General features: G+C 36.5%; 2 protein-coding genes across 3 annotated transcripts; both read right to left on the bottom strand.

Annotated features, from left to right (window-relative positions):
- Positions 1–19,983, bottom strand: part of LOC144636392 (putative skeletal organic matrix protein 5) — a 73,711-nt gene that overhangs the window by 42,836 nt on the left and 10,892 nt on the right.
- On the bottom strand, positions 1,743–18,982 carry LOC144636404 (uncharacterized). 3 transcript variants are annotated; one of them, XM_078495611.1, is made up of 6 exons: positions 18,909–18,982; positions 4,241–4,485; positions 3,921–4,035; positions 3,751–3,787; positions 2,807–2,933; positions 1,743–2,368 (listed from the first exon to the last, which is right to left on the bottom strand). In XM_078495611.1, exons 1-6 carry the CDS (start codon positions 18,973–18,975, stop codon positions 1,850–1,852), a joined length of 1,110 nt encoding a protein of 369 aa, XP_078351737.1. In that variant the 5' UTR covers positions 18,976–18,982; the 3' UTR covers positions 1,743–1,849. The 3 variants fall into 3 exon arrangements, with proteins under 3 accessions (XP_078351737.1, XP_078351736.1, XP_078351738.1); XM_078495610.1 differs by lacking the exon at positions 18,909–18,982 and adding an exon at positions 17,424–17,532; XM_078495612.1 differs by lacking the exon at positions 18,909–18,982 and adding an exon at positions 5,413–5,484.

Genomic DNA, 19,983 nt, shown 5'->3' with positions numbered 1-19,983 from the left:
TTGTATTGGTGTCCCTGGGGAGTTTAATCTTTTTCATTTATGGCAAATTTTCAAAGTGAAATAATTTTCTTGTAGTATTTAGACAAGTTGGAGATAGCAATATCGAGTAACCGAGATAACTTCCGACCGATGAAGAAGGGATTCTCCATTACAAGAATTCATGTTCGAATTACAATTACGAGTTGGGTTAAGGGAGGGAAACGCGTGTGTTGAACACTTGTGTTGAAGGAAAAGTTTCAGATAGCAATTCAGAGTTAAGAACACGTCCGATCTTCTCAAATCATCTTTTCAACACTACATGCATTCTCGTCCCTTCAGTCATTTTCGTTTCTCTTAGCCAATGGGACCTTGGCACAAGAAAACAAGTGATCTGGAGACACAGGATTTCCAGTCCTAGATTCTTGGGTCTTCGGTCTTCATGTATGCAGTCGTGATGTTTTTTATAGCGGAGCTCCACAGCGGCCAGAAGGGCCGCAGAACGGAGCCCCATACACATAAAAAATTTACAGAAATAGGAAAACCATGAACTTGAGTTTACATGGTCATCATGGCTAGCGGCATGGCTCCGGGCGCGTCCGTACGTACGTACGTCGCCCACTTCGGAAATAAATAAACGCTAACATCTTTGATACTGGGCATCCACGTTATGGTCAATTGACAGCTGTCAACACAAGGTGTCCGCTGACCAGTATCACATGACTTTATCGCAGGCTCAGGTGTTTAACTCATCGAGGTGACGAGTTTTTATAAAGTTGACCGCTGACCGGAAAATGGTTTTCTATTGGATCGCGGGCTCAAGACCAATTTTTTATGTCCATGGTCAGTTAATTCAAATATTTAAATAAAGGGCAAAGTAAATTATCGGGGAGCTCCGCTTTTAGGCTTGGCTAAATCTATTTAATATGTAATAGTAATTGGACTGAGTGGAGTACAATTCAGGGAGTAATCGGGCGAGTCATTTCAAAATCGGCCGAGCGCGCAGCGCGAGGACGATTTGAAATTACGAGCACGATTACTCTCTGAATTGTACGACACGAGGTCCAATTACTAATTAATCGTATCAATAACAAAATTCGAGGTTAGGAAGTCTTTGAGAACCTTTTATAGTGTGAAAAGGTCAATGGTAAATTCAACTGGTTGTAGAAAACAGTGGGAAAACAGCAAGAAAGAACCCATTTATATGCGATTGACGCGCGAATGGCGTAGGTGTCCAATTACAGGTATCCAATTTGAAGTTGCTCAAATTGGATACCTGTAATTGGACACCCACGTGATCTCGCGCCAATTACGCGACAAATAGGCGCGCGAAGAACCAATCAAAATCGAGAATTTTGTTATAGATACGATTAACTGTGTGAGAGAGTCATGGCGGTTTTGACTCCCGCTCAAGATTTTTTTGTTTCAAATAGACTCGAAAATAGACAATCTACAAAAAATAAACCGAATTAATTCAAAAATCCTGTGTCCCCAGAGCCCTTCATTGCGAAAATGTGCGACATGCAGATCAAAAATTGAAGCGAGCCAAAATGTTCATACATAAGTTTACTTAAGATTATGAAACTACTTCTTATGTATACAAATGCAAAATCACAAAAATGCTGTCTGTTCATCAGTATGATAATCTATTCAGATCGGCAAACTGGCTAGCCGAACTAATATATATTCGCTTACTTATAAGATTACTAAGCACCTTTTGTGGTTATTATTATGTGCGATAAAAATTTTAACGAGAACAAAAACCATTTCAGAGTGTTTCATTAGTTTATGCCCTAATATACATTTACGTGCATGAAGTCATATCAGATATAGCTTCAAGAGTGGTTTGATTGAAAGTTTACTATTTTCCTTGTCAGTGCACCAGGATGAATCCCATGGCTTTGATGTGCTTGTCTCCATTATCTGATGATGAGCGCGAGGCTTCGTTTCCACACGTGTTAGAGTCATCATGTAGCCCTCCTGTACCAAAACCGATTCTGGAGTCGCAAGTAGCGCAGTCGTTTTGGTTGTTACCAATAAAGCCAATTCTTGCTTTAGAAGCCGAATTGCTTCCCACAGCATTGAACCCTTCCTTGTTACAGTTGGTCTGCAGGGAGGCCTGTGAACCAATCAGCGTCTTCCACGTGTTACGACCCAGTGAGGTGGCGCGGTATTGCCCGTCAGCGATCAGTGAGTACAGAGAGTTGGCCTGCTTGTTGATGACAATGAAGTTGAGCTGTTGGCTGATCTTCATACCAAGACAAATCTTGGAGAAGGGTGTGGTCCAGTAGCTTGGTAACTTGGTCTCTTGTGTGTCAAACCCAGTCTTGCCCCCTTCATGGTTATACGCATTTCTGTCACTCCATAAATGAGAATCGTAATGGAACGTTCTCTGCAATATAAAGTAATAGAATAAATTATAATATCTCCGATAAAACATTCCGACAGAAGTTATTTATTTAACTTAGATTTCAAATGATTTCAAATAAAATCATTTTCAAATGCTAAAAATAATGGGTTAGTAGGGAACAAATGAACAATTGAAACTAAAGTTATCTCTCCTTTTTGGCTTTATAAGTTTTCATTGGTTTTTTTTGAAAAGTTTAAAAGATGTAAACACATATGGCCATCTCAATTTTTTTAACCTAACTTGCAAAGTTTAGTGTCAAAAGGGTATTTGTCCTTTTGCAATCAAAACGATCATGAATGCTTTTTTTATTTAACAGATGATTCCTACAGTTATTTAATAACAAGGTACGAAAAATAACAGGATACTTCGATTCCCGTTAGTACTGTACTTAAATTTAGAAAGGTGTGACGAATTCCATACCTTGTTGCCGTCTATCTTCATGACCGGCGTCCATCCCCCATCTCCACATCCAAAATCTCCAAAGTGACAGAGAACGGAAATTGGTTTTGAGTCAAAGTGGAGCGTAACCAGCTCACTCACCCTCAACCTGTTGAATATAAAAAGGACTATTACCAAGAGATAGAGCAGTAATTTGTTTTAAAGGCTTTAGCCTTAAAAATTGCTCAAATTGGTTGATGATATATGGGGTAATAGATAGGCTTTGGCGGATTGTGCTAGCATAATTGTTGGCATAATTGGAGCAAAAAAGCATAATTTGTTAAACAAGCACTGCCACGGCATAATTAGCAAATTTTAGCACTTTTTGGAGCATAAATTCATAAAATTTAGTAAATATGGTGTCTTTTCTACAGAAATAAATTGAATTTAGGTAGTATGTTATTGCAATGCGTGTTTTAGCTATATATAGTTGGAGGCATTTTACAAACGGTTAAGAGATGCGAGCAGCTAATTTGGACAGCTGACGGCCGAGACAAACTGCCATAAAGCAACAGTTTATTTAAAAAACATCATAATTTGGTGTCGTTATTGCGCGCCTCTATGTATAGAAACTACGTCATTTTGTGTGCATAAATTCGGAAATCAGGAGCATAATTTGGGAATTCTGGGATAATTTTGGCATAATTTGGCAAAATTTCGAGCACTGCTAGTGGCATAATATGCCACTTTTAGGAGCACAATCCGCCAAAGCCTAGTGACAGAAGCATTGGCCACAGTCATGTTTCTATGACTTTTAGCTATCTGACGTCTAGTTCCTTGGTTTCCTAACAACTTGGCACCCTTTTTTCATCACCAGATGTTACTAAAACGTGTCTTTTAAAGTAACAAAACCATAAACGAAATTTTAACGAACTTTTTCATATCAATTCTTCCAACGAATTTAAAGCACTTTTACTATGACTTACTTGTTTTCGTCATACAGTTCCTTGCAAGACTTTGCAGCTGGAAGAAGTAGAACAAAATACTTGTCAGCTTCTTTAGAACAGAGGAGTCATTGCCACCTCGCTATAAATTCGGCTATAAAGTAGAGAGAAGGGAAATTTGAAATTCCTTGATTAATTACCAGTTCAAATACCTTTTTGACATTTTGTTCCACTGAATCCAGCGCGACAGATACAACGAAAACCTTTACTGGTGAATCCAGCTTGACAGGTGCCATTGTTCAAACATGGGCTGCTGCTGCAAAGATTCTGTCACGAGAGAAAAAAAATGGTAAAAAAGGGATCGAATTAGTCAAGTGAGAAAGTCAGTAATAATCTTAGAACACTTTACACCGAAACATCTTCTTTCAGACTTAAGAAGCAGCGACGTCTTACAAAAACCTGCACTTAATAGAACATAGAACCGTTACTGCAAAGATTGCAAAGTTTAATGACTTAAATAACACCAGAATACCTCGATGGCCAGATAGATAAAAGTTGCTCGACTTTTAAGATGGTTTTCATCTGTAGCGTTGTTCAACTCGCATTTGTGTTTTCCTTTCACTAAAGGTCCCAAATTTATGGACACACAGTTGGGCTCCATATAGCACATCAAGCGGCAGCTCCCTTCATTGAACACCTCCGCACTGCTGATCACGTGATTTTTCATCACCTTGTTATCAACTGGTTCCTTGAACTCGATGTTGCGACATTCATCACCTTCAAAAGACACAAATGAAAAAATTAAATTAAATTAAAATGTGGTTTATTTTTTTTCGTCACCTATAAAAAAGAAAAATTAAACTTAATTTTGAAAAAAGGAAATTCGAGAAAAAAAAAAACGATATGATCTATCAAGAATTTTTTGTACTTTTTACCTTCAGTAAGACGCCTTCAAGAAAAGTATAGTAGGGATGTTTTACTCCTCTTTTTTGCGGTGTAATTTCATTAGCTTGCGGCGGAATAAATTAACTGAATTAATCGCACTCCATTCGCATTGTTTCTCAAATTTTATTAGACGCAATTTCAAAATTGAATGCGATTGTTAATGTTTTTCAGTGCATCTTTCTTCTCTTTTTGAAAAGACCAAGCCGCTTTGATTAATTCATGATTAAAAGATTCCAGGTTAACATTTCTTTTTTTATCTTTAATTTGACGAAAGTGTTCAGAGAGCTTGCTTGTCTTAAGTTGTGTTAACTCCTTGCATCACGTATTACGCATCATTCATATTGATTACTAATCGACCTGGTTAATAGGCAAGACAAACGTTTTCGCAGAACATACCGAGAAATGTCAGTTTTCCTTAAGAAAAGCGTATTCTATATTTCTTGGATAACGTGCATGGTTACGGATAACAAGTAAATGCGGGTAACACTGAATGTTCTCGATACGTCTGTCTGTTACCAACATCTAAGATTCTATAGCTAGGGCAGGCGACAATACAGAAAGTGCTACTGGAGCCGATTTGTTACCTTGCGTATGAAACAATTTCAGCAGAGATCATGATGTAAAACCCAACCTGAATTTCAGCTGTCTCGTCTGATCGCATAGACCAGCAAATATGTCTGAAATTTAGGCTGTGAAAGAAACAATTAATGCAAAACTCAAACTAAGACAATGGGTAACAAACAAGGAAAGAATACCTACCAAAGCAACTAAAACAGAACGGGAAAATAGTTCCAAGTAAAATATAAAGAACGAAAACGATAATTGCAAACCGAGTCCTCGACAAAAAAGCCATCCTCTTCTGGATGTGGCGATTTATGCCAAACGCGAGAGGTTCGGCCAGCAATATAGCACGGTTATTCCGCTTTTGACAGCAGATGTTTGTGGCTTAATTAATAACGGTTTTAATGCCTAGTTTTAAACAAACTAATGGTTTTCAAAGATCTCTGCTGACGTGCTGCGGCGGGTGGCAAAAAAATAATTACCTTATTATGAGCGGTCGAAGCGGTTTGATAGGTGACGTTGACAAAGGGTCAATTTTCATTCGTCTATGCTAAGTGCCAACTTCCTTTTTCCAAGTGGGAATACTAAAAAAAATATCTTTTTGCCGTTAAATGTCGTTGAATCCTGCAGATCATTGCACATTTTCACTGCATTGTGTCTTTTTAGTTCATATCTTCTCCACCTAAATATTCGATAAATGTAATAGTGGGAGTTTGTCCAATAATGACTTAAGCACTCCAAAACCTAAATAAAATACATTCTTCGGTTTTGGAATGTTTTTAATGGCGTATGAAACACCACTGTGCGGTAAAATAAACATTAGAATAAAAATATAAAAAATTAACCAAGCAAATTTAAAAAGCAGACAGCACTTTGACAGTCTCGCGAGACATATACGCAATTAACGATCTCTAAAGCTACCGAATTTTTACGTAAATTACCATAATTGCAGGGGTTAGTCAGACTTTAAGGTTATCTGCCAGTGCATTGAAGTCAAGTCCGTTATTAATCGGGCGTGGCCGATTTATAGTTTACCCTTTGGTCGTCCTAGAGCATAGTCTCCTGTCGGCCAAAAAGACGGGGATAGCTTGGGGTTGCTACAAAACCGCTACGGGTGACGCATACCGCAATGGTTTTCATTTTAGTTTTGACAGGAAATCGTTGCAGGCACACTTGGTCGACTTTTGGGTTAATGTGTAATCAGGTTGTGTTTTTTTGCTTCGGCGGACGGACAGAGAAAAAGCTTACGGGGCAAAGTACAGTATGGGGCCCAGTTCTCGGCCACCTTTGACGTAAACTTGTATTTCTTACCTCAGAAGAACCGCAGGAACTTGAAATTTCTCCCAGAGCTAGCTACATTATTCAGCTTTTTGGTGTAAAGCTATCGACCGGTCAAAATTTAATTTGCCCGAGCAATAATAAAAATAAAAGCTCCATTTGTGGGCCCAGTTCTCGGCCACCTTGGCCCAGTTCTCGGCCAGTAAAAAGCTTGTGCGTAATTATCTGTAAAAAAAATGCTCAATTAATTTTCACAGTCATAAAATCACTCTGTAAACCTATTTATGTTATATCGATCCCAAATTATTTTTATGAGGCTTTGTTTTACTTTAGAAAAGAAGGATTTTAACGCGCCTAGTTGCCTATGTGCAGGTTCTGGCAAAACCGCATAGTGTGACCCGTGCATTTAGATGGTTTATTTTGCAGTGAAAAGGTCTTGAAAGATTTAGGTGTTGTAGAAATAATAGACAAGACAAGAGTCAGCTCAAAACTTAGAGATAAGATTGAACTTTATTTTTAAAACATTTATTTCTTTCATTCTGGCAGCAGCAGATGAAATTATATTAAAAACCAAGCGCTAAGCTGTGATAGCGAGCAGGGTGGCCGAGAACTGGCAAATACGCAAACGTCGCAAGAAAAAATTTCGAAGTAAATTAAGACCAAAAAATACAACGGTTCAACGAAAAGTTAACTAAAGCAGAAAGCTGAATTATTCTACGTTTCACATGCCAAAAATTAGCTCGTATGGTGGGGGCTTTTGGATAAAATACGAATTTAACTACATCCATGAATTTTAAGGAGCCGTAAACAAACAAATTTTTCGGGAATGCAAATTCACCTACCTCCGCGTAAACTCGACGTGTGAGCTTTCTATATCGAATTGAACGATCAACCTCAAGATACTTAAAGCACATGAATCAGTCTATCGTTTGAAGGAAATACCTTTTTCTTTTGATTCAACTGGAGTGTGAAAAAACGCGTTAAACACAAAGTGGCCGAGAACTGGACCCGGCCGAGAACTGGGCCCCATACTGTACTGATATTCACCATTGTGAAATTGCACTTACTTTGACAAGTTAAAGTTATTTTTGTAAATGAAAAAGGTAACGTCATTGATGTCACGCAGTGTTTTTTTTAGCAAACTAGATGGTTTGCTGGTTTCTGACTATGAATGGGGGTGTGATCTTGCGGTATATTTTTTGAGCCTGACTCCGCCGTAAAACTTTTTTTTTATTTAGCAAGAACTGTGTCGATTTTCATTTCTGAACAATTGGTCGTCAAGTCGTTTGTCACAAAGAGTAGAATGTTTGTACAGCATGTTTTGGAATTATTTTAGATTTGGTTAGTAAGACGCTTCTGAAGACCCGAGCAAAACATTGGGAATGTACAGTATTAATAGAAACTTGAATGGAATTTTTCACAAGTTGGATAAAGGTATCAACTGAAAAAAATGGACTTCAAAATGAGAACTTGGATTTTGTTGTAATTAAATTTTATCGCGGATTGGATGCATAATATCACGGCTTTGAAAGTCTTCAAATAATTAGAAAGGTTCCTTTCTTCCTTTTGATCTTATTGTTATTTTCATGTATTGATTATTCGAAAGTGGTTTTCGTTGATACGAAAAAAAAACGGGTTTTCACTGAATTGCTTGAAGTATTTTTAGACGTGATAATATTGGCTTAATCAAATTACATTGTGCACGAAATATTTGTTATTCTTTTGTCTTGAAACTTTGAGGAAATTGAAATTTTTGTTTGACAGTAGTGTATGAAAGGCATTTTATAGAACTGAATAAAAAATAAGAAACATTGATAAAGGTTATTTCAAAGATTTATTTTGCCTGATTTTGAAGGGTTTCAGGAGTTTTAAAGAGTGCTGGTAAACGGCTGTATGTTGTTTGTGATTAAGGATCTTATTTAGTTTCGAACGCTCTAATTTTTGAAAGGTTAAAACAGGTTAAAACCGGGCGGTTTCATGAGTTTTTTGGGTAGAAAGGTACGGTGGTGGTCAAAAAAAAAATGTTTAGAAAGGAATGACTGCAGGGACACTGCAGTAGCACGTAAGTCGGAGGTTTGCGTGAGTCACGGGGTATAGTATGCGTGAGCTGGATTTCCGGCGTCATAACGGCATGTCTTGTTTACTGAAAGATACACTCGACGTTTAGTTAGCTTAGTCGGCTTGGGAAACTATTTTAATAACCGGTATGCAATGCATACTAAGGCGAGGACGTTCCAGTAAAGCAAGTCATTATGCTAAAAATTCCAAACAAAGAACTGAGAAGAGACCTTTCGGGCTTCGTTTTTGAGACTGTGACATCACTCTTGAGCATTACTTCTTTCAAATTCAGAAAAATTCTCTTGGTATTCAGATAGTTAAAAACACGTTCTCTGGGGAGCATCATGTGATTTTGAAATGGGCAATTTACACTGACAAAGATAAAAATGTCTATTGTGTGAAAATGTGAGTCCAAAAGATATCTAAGTAATTGAACGCCGAAGTTGATATCGTCGATTTCAGTGTGATTTACAGCAAGGAGCCCAAATGGGTGACCACTTTTAATTAATTCACATTCTTTCACACAGTCGTTTTCCAATCAGAAGCTGTGAAAAGCTTCTGATTGGATGAAATCTGCAAGGAAGATTGTGAATACATAAAAAGTGGTCACCAATTTGGGCTCCTCACTGTTAGTCGAAAGTTAAGACACTGAGTCATTTGCTATAAAGGGGGGAAAATGGGTTTGTCAGGTAAATAAAATGTTAAAACGCAGTACGTTGTTTCCGGTGGTATTTTTAGTTGTGCATTCTAAGGTATGGTTAGTTTCTAACCAATGTTACTGTAGTTAATAAAAGGCAAATTATAAGCTGCTTTGATCACAAAATTGGCAATTTAATTCGTACAATTCTAATAAGATGTCTTTTAACACAACTTCTGACAATGGAATGCAACATATTTTGTAACTTTACTAGACAGCAAGGAAACTTCCACAACTTCAGCATGAATAAAATGTCTTGAAATATGTATCTAGATTGCCTCTTGTTTAAATGTGGCTTAAAGTTGTCTGCACTGACTGTACAATCTGTAAATGTAAGCTTTGTCCAGTAAGTCCAAAAACTTAATATTATTTAAAGATAAAATATGCAGCGCAAGGAAGTACAAGTTTCCAGAAAGTAAAGTATCTTGATTTAAATGGGGCTGAAAGTTGTTTGCACTATCTGTACAATTTGTGATGCAAGTAAGTCCAATAAGTCCAGCATCTTTATACAGTACATGTGGAGTCTAGGAAGTAGAGTTGATACAGTGGTTTGCCAGTGATGAATTTAAATTGAAGGGTCTTTCAGTAGCAAATCCAGAGATGTTTTACACAGTTTTTTGTTTTAACTTGTTTTTGCTACATGGTTTTCGCTGTGTTTTGTTTAAATATATCTGCCATTCATAGTGAGGATTGGTCTTTCTATATATTGCATAGAGGCTTAATAGAGGCCAATAACCAGTTCCAGAGTAACCAGTTCCAATGCAATAGCCACATTCACACATTCATGCTGCTTCTTGACAAGGTGCAGATTAAACATATTGAAGCAATTAGGACAAAACACAGCTGTCAGTGGATTCTTTGAAAACTGTATCTTGGTTGTTTTCTGTTTTTTTTTTTTTTAATTTTGTTCTGTAAACATAAAAAAAGAATCAATTGTTAAAAATTTAATAATTGTTTTACACATATTTGTTTAGACACCAAGACTAATTAACTACAACAATTAAATGCAACTGAAGTAGTTACTGAATTCACTTAAATTTTTTTTTTTCTGATTAACACATCTTTCTACATATACACTATGCTTCTTAAATCATTTACTAGTTATTATAGCCTACAAAAATGTATATACTCTTTTATAGTTGCTATTAAACCACACAGCTTTAAGGTCACTTTAGTGTGTCTCGAGAACACCAGTTTGGACTCTTAATTTATTTAGATTTGTATATAAAATGTGATCAATTGTAATTCTGTTATCAGTGGTAAAGCCTGAAATAAGTTTGTTTGTACCCATATTTTACAATCATTTGTTTATATTTACTGCTGCTTTATACACTATTTTTAAAATCAATGTTAAAATCACCTAGTATCTGATTATATGAAAACGTTCTGTTGACAGAAGGGATCGCGTTTGAAGCTCTCTCAATGCTTAGTGATCTATAAATTCCAGCAAATTAAATATAACAACATCTAGCAGATATTTAACCTTTTAAAATCGTTATTTCGATTCCATAAATACTTTGACCATTATGTTATTCATCATTACGGTATTCAATAAAGTACAAGCAAATATATACTTTAGATAGCTCACCTCAGCTGAGCAGTTGTGGCAATATATTCTTCTGCACTTCTCGTCTTCAGTTAAAGCTCAGGTTACAATATCGCCAGACGCCAGTAGTTCAGATTAAACATTAAAATGTAGACCCTCGAACTATCTCGTGTGCGAGTATGTCGATTTAGTATGCGTGAACTACTAGTTCTTTATGTGTTTGTAGGTGAGCGCGAAAATAACAGATACAATCCTCAACTCAAGGCTTCTCGAAGAAAATCCTCATAAGATGGCGGACGGCACAAACAGATACCTCGCGTGACCTGTCGCATGTGATTAGTTGCCAATCCTCACCCTCGAAAACTCGTCGCCGAGAAGGCCCTGGGGACGAGGGTAATTCTCACACGAAACTCGGTCGACAGCATAAGGCTCGAGACTACGTCCTCGCCTAAAAATGAATGTTGTAATAGTTAATTAATAGTAATCTAGAATTAACCCACTCTCGATTGGAGTCTGTTCTGGATTCGCGCTACCTTTTCGCCGCGAAGGAATTTTGTAAAATTTCGCTAGTGGAAAGAGGTACTGTAAGAACAGTATCAATAACTCAAAAGGAGGAACTTCTTTGTAGCTCTGAATTAAGACGTATGATAAAATTTTAGAATAAGAAACTTTCGATATATGGTTTTCATATTGTTTTTGTCAATTTCCTTTTGTGGCAGATTTTTTGAGAATCAGCTTTTCTTTCGTGTGATGACAGACACAGGACAGAACGAGAGGTGGATGAGAAAGATGCCGAAGATGAATAGGCACCGAAAAACGACAAGAACCGTCAAGGACTTATCTTTAGAGGGCGGGGAGTTTTGGCATACTGTATTTCGAGGACTGGACTGGACTAGTAAAACGCGGACTAGTAAAACGCGGACTTGTAAAACGCGGACTAGTATAACGCGGACTAGTAAAACGCGGACTTGTAAGACGCGGACTAGTAAAACGCGGACTCATGTAAAACGCGGACTTGTAAAAGGCGGACTAGTAAAACGCGGACTAGTAAAACGCGGACTTGTAAAACGAGGACTAGTAAAACGCGGACTTGTAAAACGAGGACTTGTAAAACGAGGGCTTGTTAAGCACGGACTTGTAGAACGCGGACTTGTAAAACAAGCGCTTGTTAATCGGATAAAACTAAACGGTTTAGCGAGCGAAACAATTTGTGTTTGAAGCTCTTGTGTGTTTCTTCGACGGCATATTTCTAGCTTTTTTGAGCACTCTATGGTCTGTTTTAGCGTGGAGATGTTTTTGCAGTATAGCACATGTTCGTTCTGCAAACCCCTACTAAAACAACGGGATTGATGCTATGAGTTGTGTGCATATGTTTCTTTCTTTCCACTACTTGACGTCTGTTGAGTGCAGTCGTTTGTATTGCTCGCACGAGGTAGAACGGGGCCCGTCCAGAAATCAACAGTCAATCGTAAATAAAGGTGACGGGCCTACACGACTCCTACGTTCGTGACATTAGAATATTTGCCGTTAAATGTTTAAATTCGGTCTTTCGACCTTATTTGCTTCTGACTTCTTTCTGAGGGTACTGTTTTAATTTGGGGGCAGTATGTGGTAAATAAAGGTGACGGGCCTACACGACTCCTACGTTCGTGACATTAGAACATTTGCCGTTATATGTTCAAATTCGGTCTTTCGACCTTATTTGCTTCTGACTTCTTTCTGAGGTTACTGTTTTTTTGAGACATTATGTATTGAAGAGAGCCGTAAGATGATTGTGGCCAAGGAAGTGTCTAGAGGCGTTTTACAAGTCCGCGTTTTACTAGTCCGCGTTTTACTAGTCCGCGTTTTACTAGTCCAGTCCAGTCCACACGTTAAAGACACATCAAGACCACCCCACTGTGAATTGCCATAGCACAGACAAAATTATAGTCAATATCTTATATGTTTTTAAGAGAATTACATAACAACCAAGGCATGTCTTGTCTTGCCTTACATTGACATGCAATAATTTGGAAATACTAAGCTCGTAACAGTTTAAGACAGAATCCATCAGGAATTTGAGTAACATTAATTTTAGTTACGCAAAAATTGAGCACCAGAATAATTTAAATCCTTGTGTTCTTTCATACCTTGTTAAAGGCTTGACATGTGATAACACCAACATAACACCAACAACAGTTCTTTATCAGTGGGGATTGAAGAAAAAAATGGAAACATCATCACACAGTTGACCCCCATGCAAAAACACTCCAGGATGTCACGGGACTGTTTGGTGTCCGTCTGCCAATTTCTAACTTCAAATTCCAATGTTAAATTCACATTAAATTTTCAATATTTCTTAGTTGTCTAAATTTTACTAATTCTTTAAAAAAAAACTATCACCTGCCAAACATCCCCAAAAATCACTCAAAAAATTACAAAATACCGCAATACATAGATACATGGGATGAGTGAAGTTTCCTTGGATTCCTTGAAACACCAACAAGATATTTCCGTTTAAGGTGGCTGATAATGGGTTTCAGTATTTCCCAGTCCTTATACTTTGGTTCAGGACTAAAAGCCTTCATCAATTGCTATTACAGTAATGGTATGAAACAAATGTTCAATCATTCATCAACAAGTTGTGATCATTTTCTTGACAATAGTAGTTCCCCGGTAAACAGTTGTAGTACTGTCCCATCAAAGTGCAATGCCTGGAAAATACCGAAAAGCACACGACCTTCAGGTGAAACCGCACCTTACAGTATTACCAATTGAAAAAAAAACTATCACCTGCCATCATGTCATTAAGTAATAATGCAATCTCGACAACGTTCTAGATATTATATTATGCACATTAATACAGCTCATGCAAGCCCTGTGACTTACACAAACACAGTCGGACTGAGTGCTACTTAAGTAACTGCTTCGTGGTTTCTGCTGTACTGAACCCTGCCTTTCAAGGCAAAGCGCCCGATTTTAAGCTTCTCAAGCTTCTCAGTGTTCTTGTTTACAGATTGCACTAGGTCCTCTAGCATGATATTGCCGTATGAAAACCGACATTAAAAACCAAAAAGGGGCATCTAGAGAAACATGGGCTACCAAATAATGAAACGAAAAACAACTTTTAATTTTAAAGACATTTTTCGTTTTTACATATTGTATATATTTCCTTTCATCTTTTATTCTTGTTTTTCTTTGTCTTTTATTCTTGTGTTTTTCTTACTATTTTTGTTTTTGTTTTATCTCTTTTCTTTTATTCTTGCAAATATGAAGAATTTCAGACATTTTAGATCTTTTAAAAGATTTAAATTATGGTAATTTTATTTCACTTTGAGCATTTTCTGGCAGTGTCGTTAATTAGTGCGGGTAATGCACTAGAATTTGTAATTAGAAACGTAGATAAATGTTCTTGCTTAAGTCTGAGATGCTTTTCAATGAAACAAAGTTTCAATTCGTTTCTCAAAATCTAATCACAGGGACCCATCCACACTATTCCGGGTAATTTTAAAACGCATTTATCCGTATTTTCCAAAATGGATTCCTTTTCAAATTTATCTTGACGGAAAATATTTTATACGGCGTTTTCAGATTTTCTCCATTTTCCAATTTATCAAGACTTACGTGGACGTGGCCTAAAAATTGACTCATTTGCATGCATATATATTTTCTTTTTACTTTTGAATATTTTTGTTTCCATTGTATTGGTGTCCCTTTGGAATTCTCAGTATATTTTTACATTCGTACACTTTCTAATTCCTTTGACTTGAAAAAGAAGATTAGCAACGTCAATGCGTCGTCCCTTATTTTAACTAAAATTTTTCCAATTTTTTTTAATTTTATTGCAAATTTTTGAAGTGAAATCATTATCTTGTATTATTTTCGAAAAGTTGGAGATAGCAATCACCACAATTTTCTATTTTGTTTTCAGTATTTTGTTATTCTCTGTTGTTTCTTTTTTTGATTTTTGTTTTAAACTTATTTTTCTTGTCTATAAGCACATTGTTATTAATTACACTAGCACAATGTTATCTTCGTATTTTGTAATCTTTATATCTTGTAACTTAAATCAATAAAAAAACATTAAAAAAAATTGAGTCACCGAGACAACTTCCGACCGATAAAGAAGGCAATCCCATTACAAGAATTTACAATTACGAGTGTGCATGTGTGTGGAGGGGGGGGGGCTTTCTTTTCCTCTTCCCAGTCCCCTCTTCCTTTTTACCCTCTCCTATTCACCCTCTCCCTACCGCGCAGGTTAAGAGCGGTTTGAGTTGGATTCCAGGTAGCAAGTTACTATTTTAGCCCGATTGGCACTCCTTATATCCTCAGATAAGCAATCCATAGACTTCGTAGTTTAAAATTCCTGTTTATTTTACTATTTATTCATGAAAATTCTAATGTTATAAGTGCAGATTCGTCTATGGAATGTTAGTTTTCCTAAAAAATTGGTCCACAAACATCCTGCTTGAACTATGTCAACTTTCACGTTCATGCTCTAACAATTGCGTTAAAGGAAAAGTTGAAGATAGCAATTTAGAGTTACGATCACGTTTCATGCCTATAAATTTTCCTTTTAAACTTCCTGCCTTTCCAAAACTTAGTGTTTTGTAGATTGCATGCTGATGTTGCTCCCCCTGTGCTGTTACCTTGACGTTGTGGGGAGGCTTGCGCGTCTCAGTGACCCTTGTGAGCTATACCGAGCAGGTCCAACCAAGTCGGGAAGGTTACGGGGTAGAGACCAGACAAAAATCAGCACCTGGCCCTCCAGGTTGGGGGTTGGGCGTGGTGCCAACAACTCCACCCCGTAAAAAAACACTTTGTTACGGAAACGACAACAAATGCTAAAACAACTGTGGACCCTATAGCGGACTTGAGCCAACCAACTGGCAACATGACTACTCCTGATGAAAGCCTCAGATAAGCAATCCATAGACTTCGTAGTTTAAAATTCCTGTTTATTTTACTATTTATTCATGGAAATTCTAATGTTATAAGTGCAGATTTGACGTCACACATACATTACCAGCTCCAAGATGGCGGCGTTCAGTTGTTGAGTTTTGGGAAAGATTTCGTAGGGTTATAGCGAACGTTGGAGGCTGAAATTTTGGTGAATAACATATCTTTGTGTAAACTTTTTATTGGCGTAAAGAAAATAAATGGCCATTCTGGAGTGAACTTCTCCCTTAAAGACAAGACTGAAAAGCAGTATGGGTAGAAGAAGACGGAAACTGCACGTGCTGAATACTAAAATGATATAGTGACACGACAAACTCGAAATTGCATGATTTCTTTTTCTTCAGACATGTGAAACAAGGTGGTTTTAGCCACACTGAATTTTAAAAGAATTTTCAAAACTCAGAATCAAGCGGCAGTAAAAGTAAAGCTACAGAAAGTCCTCCTGAGAGGAAAAACAAACATGTCAATTCTCCACGTGCGAAATACAAGTTTGTACATTTCATGAAGCTAATATGCAAACTTGAAGTAAATACCCAGAACGCCATACGGTCTGGCCTTTTAGCTTTAAGCTTTGACCCGACAACGTTTATTGAAATAGCTGTATTATTAAACCACTGTCTTTAAAGTTAAATGTCGTTGAATCCTGCAGATTATTGCAAATTTCCCAGTGTTATGGGTTTTTCAAATGTGTATGTTTTCTAGTTTTCCGGGAACCTAAGTGTTCGATAAATATTAAGGCTGGAGTTTGTCTAATTATGACTCAACACCCACGAACTTAAATAAAATATGATATTCAGTTTTCTTGGAATTGTTTTTTTAATTGTGAATGAAACACCATGGTGCGGTAGAATAAAAATTAGGATAAAAACAAAAGTAGATTAAACAAACAAATTTTAAAAGCAGTCTGCATTGTACCAGTTAAAGCCCAGCAGGACACATATTCCAGCTATTAACAATCTCCAAAGCTACAGAAGTTTTACACAAGGGACCATAATTGCAGAAAATTATTCAGACCTTAGGGCTACCTGCCTGTGGATGGAGGTCAGTTTGATGACATTGATGTTGTTTTTCTTATTGTATTGAATACGAGTTATTTAAAAACCCGGCGTTTAAATCAAACTGTCTGCTGTAGAAGACAAATAATTTTATATATTGAAAAAATGTGGAACTTTTTATTTCATCATATCGCATATGTTTTAATTCATTTCATCTTTTCTTCTTCCAAATATAAAATATCAAGAAATTTTAGATTTTAAAGTTTTAAATTATGGTAATTTTATTTGTCCTCGACCATTTTGTGTTTGGTGTCCACGATTAGTGCTAGAAAAACACTAGAATTTGTAATTAGACGCGTAAATAAAGGTTCTTACAAAATTTTGAGTTGCTCTTCACTGAATTAAATACTAAAAAAGACTTAGTTCGTGCCAAACATTTAAACATAAGTTGACTCGTCTGCATGCATATATTTTGTTTTTACTTTTAAATATCTTTGTTTCTATTGTATTGGTGTCCCTAAGGAGTCCATTACAAGAATTAATGTTCGAACATAGAATTTTTCAAAAGATTAGAACTAACAAGTTTTCGAACAAATTACTTCTATTGCAGCGTATTTGATATTAACTGCATAAGTTATAACGCTAACACAAAAAACAATGACGGTCTCTCATGAACAACAAAAGAAACAGAACTTACCTTGGGTTTCGTCGGTGATCAGAGTTAAAACAAGGAATAAAATGGGCCAAATTAAAACAGAAAACATGGTAAAAGAAAACTATTCTCGCGAGAGTCTGACAAACGTGTTAACAAATGGTCTGCCAACGTGAATCTCTTGAGAGCAGACTGAGAACTTTGAAGTAAATGTTACGTTTCTCTGTACCAATAAAGTACTTTAATGTCGGTTTAAGCCAATGAGAGAAGTATATTTGATGACAGCGCACAGCATCCATTAGTATATGAGTTTAGCATTAGTAATAGCTCACTCGTTTTGTATTGAAATGTTGACAACTGAAAGCTAGTGTTACTCTTTTGGCAGGAGTTAATAAGAAAAAAAAACCCATTCTGCTTCTAGCTATTAATTGAACTTTCTGTTTAATCAATGGAATGATATATTTTACGATGCAACAGCTTTTTCCTTGTAAAAAAAATCCTCGCTTCAGTCTCAATTCTAAGATGGTAGGTGTCAACATCTTTATTCTAAATATACGAATAAACATTCAAACATATAGATCACTGGTAATAAGGAATGATCAAATTCTCCCAACTAGTGTCATGCTAAAGGTTTGGAGATAAGCAAGGAGAAGTTGTGTGTTGACATTGGCGACTTAATTTGTTTTCTATAATAAATTTTTAATGAGTCGCGTGGTAAAGTCTTCCTGTCTCGTGTTGTTTATGAGTCCTGGTAGTGTCTTCCTGTCTATGTGTTATATTTGTATTGCTTCCAGGCAATAGAGGAGCGGAAACTCGTACCCAGAAGTCGTATAAAAACAAAACTAAACAACCGACAATCGCAACACTTAGCGCTTGCGTTTCGTTTGTGGACAGCGGTGTTCCCGTACGAAAAGAAAAAAAAAAACAGGTGAACTGTTCTCACTGTATACATAACTAGCGCATCACGAAAATAAATAAAGGTTCTTACTTAACTTTGAGATGGTTTTCACTGAATTAAATACTCAAAAAGACTCAATTCGTGCCAAACATTTAAACAAAAGTTGACTCGTTTTCATGCATATATTTTGTTTTTACTTTTAAATATCTTCGTTTCTATTGTATTGGTGTCCCTAAGGAGTCCTCAGTTTATTTTTATATTCGTACTCTTTTTTTCCTTTTGACTTGAAAAAGGCAATAAGCAAACTTCGCTTATTTTAACCAAAAATTTTCTAATCTTTTTTCTAATTTATGGCAAATTTTCAAAGTGAAATATTTTTCTTGTATTCTTTTACAAAAGTTGGAGATAGCAATATCGAATCACCGATACAACTTCCAACCGATAGAGAAGGGATTCTCCATTAGAAGAATTAATGTTCGAACATAGAATGTTCCAAAAGATTAGAGCTAACAAGTTTTCGAACAGATTGCTTCTATTGCAGCGTATTTGATATTAGCTGCATAAGTTATAACGCTTCACAAAAAAAAAAACAAGGATCGTCTCGCATGAACAACAAAAGAAACAGAACTTACCTTGGGTTTCGTCGGTGATCAGAGTAAAAGCAAGGAATAAAATGGGCCAAATGAAAACAGAAAACATGGTAAAAGAAAACTATTCTCGCGAGAGTCTGACAAACGTGTTAACAAGTTGGCTACCAACGTGAATCTCTTGCGAGCAGACTGAGAACTTTGAAGTAAATGTTACGTTTCTCTGTACCTATAAAGTATTTTATTGTCGGTTTTAGCCAATGAGAGAAGTATATTTGATGACAGCGCACAGCATCCATTAGTCTATGAGTGGAGCATTAGTAATAGCTAACTCGTTTTGTATTGAAATGTTGACAACTGAAAGCTAGTGTACCTTCTTGAAAGGAGTTAAGTAAGAAAAAAAAACATTCTTCTTCTAGCTATTAATTGAACTTTCTGTACAGGCAATCGAATGATACATTTTACGATGCAAAAACTTTTTTCTTGCAAAATTTTTTCTCGCTTCATTCTCAATTCTAAGAGTGCAGGTGTCAACATCTTTATTCTAAATATACGAATAAACATTCAAATATATAGATCACTGGTAATAAGGAATGATCAAATTCTCCCAACTAGTGTCATGCTAAAGGTTTGGAGATAAGCAAGGAGAAGTTGTGTGTTGACATTGGCGACTTAATTTGTTCTCCATAATAAATTTTTAATGAGTTGCGTGGTAATGTCTTCCTGTCTATGCGTTATTTATGCGTCTGTGTAGTCATCCTGTCTATGTGTTATTTGTGAGTCGTGGTAGTGTCTTCCTTTCTATGTGTTATATTTATATTGCTTCCAGGCAATAGAGGAGCGTAAGCTCGTACCCAGAAGTCGTATAAAAACAAGACTAAACAGCCGACAATTGCAACACTTAGCGCTTGCGTTTCGTTTGTGGACAGCGGTGTTCCCGTACGAAAAGACAAAGAAAAACAGGCGAACTATTCTAGCTGAAAACTTGGACACAAAATCGCGTTATCTGCTGTTAAACTTTTAAGGGATTCTAACATAACAGTAGACGGTCATCTCTTAGTAAAACGGCAATCAAGATTTTATTCCATCATCCTCTAATATTCTTGATAAGTTTTAGCGA

The sequence above is a fragment of the Oculina patagonica genome, chromosome 13, assembly GCF_052425735.1.
Source record: "Oculina patagonica isolate OP01 chromosome 13, crgOcupat, whole genome shotgun sequence".
NCBI lineage: Eukaryota > Metazoa > Cnidaria > Anthozoa > Scleractinia > Oculinidae > Oculina > Oculina patagonica.
Note: the sequence above shows the minus strand (reverse complement) of the source record. Positions and strands in the feature narration are given on the sequence as shown.

Excerpts from the sequence above, each read along its gene's own strand:
- LOC144636404 (XM_078495611.1), bottom strand. The coding sequence starts at position 18,975 with ATGTTTTCTGTTTTCATTTGGCCCATTTTATTCCTTGCTTTTACTCTG. Across the intron at positions 4,036-4,240 it reads TTATCTATCTGGCCATCGAG|AATCTTTGCAGCAGCAGCCC; the intron begins GTATTCTGGTGT and ends CTCTCGTGACAG. Across the intron at positions 2,369-2,806 it reads TGAAGATAGACGGCAACAAG|AGAACGTTCCATTACGATTC; the intron begins GTATGGAATTCG and ends TTTATATTGCAG.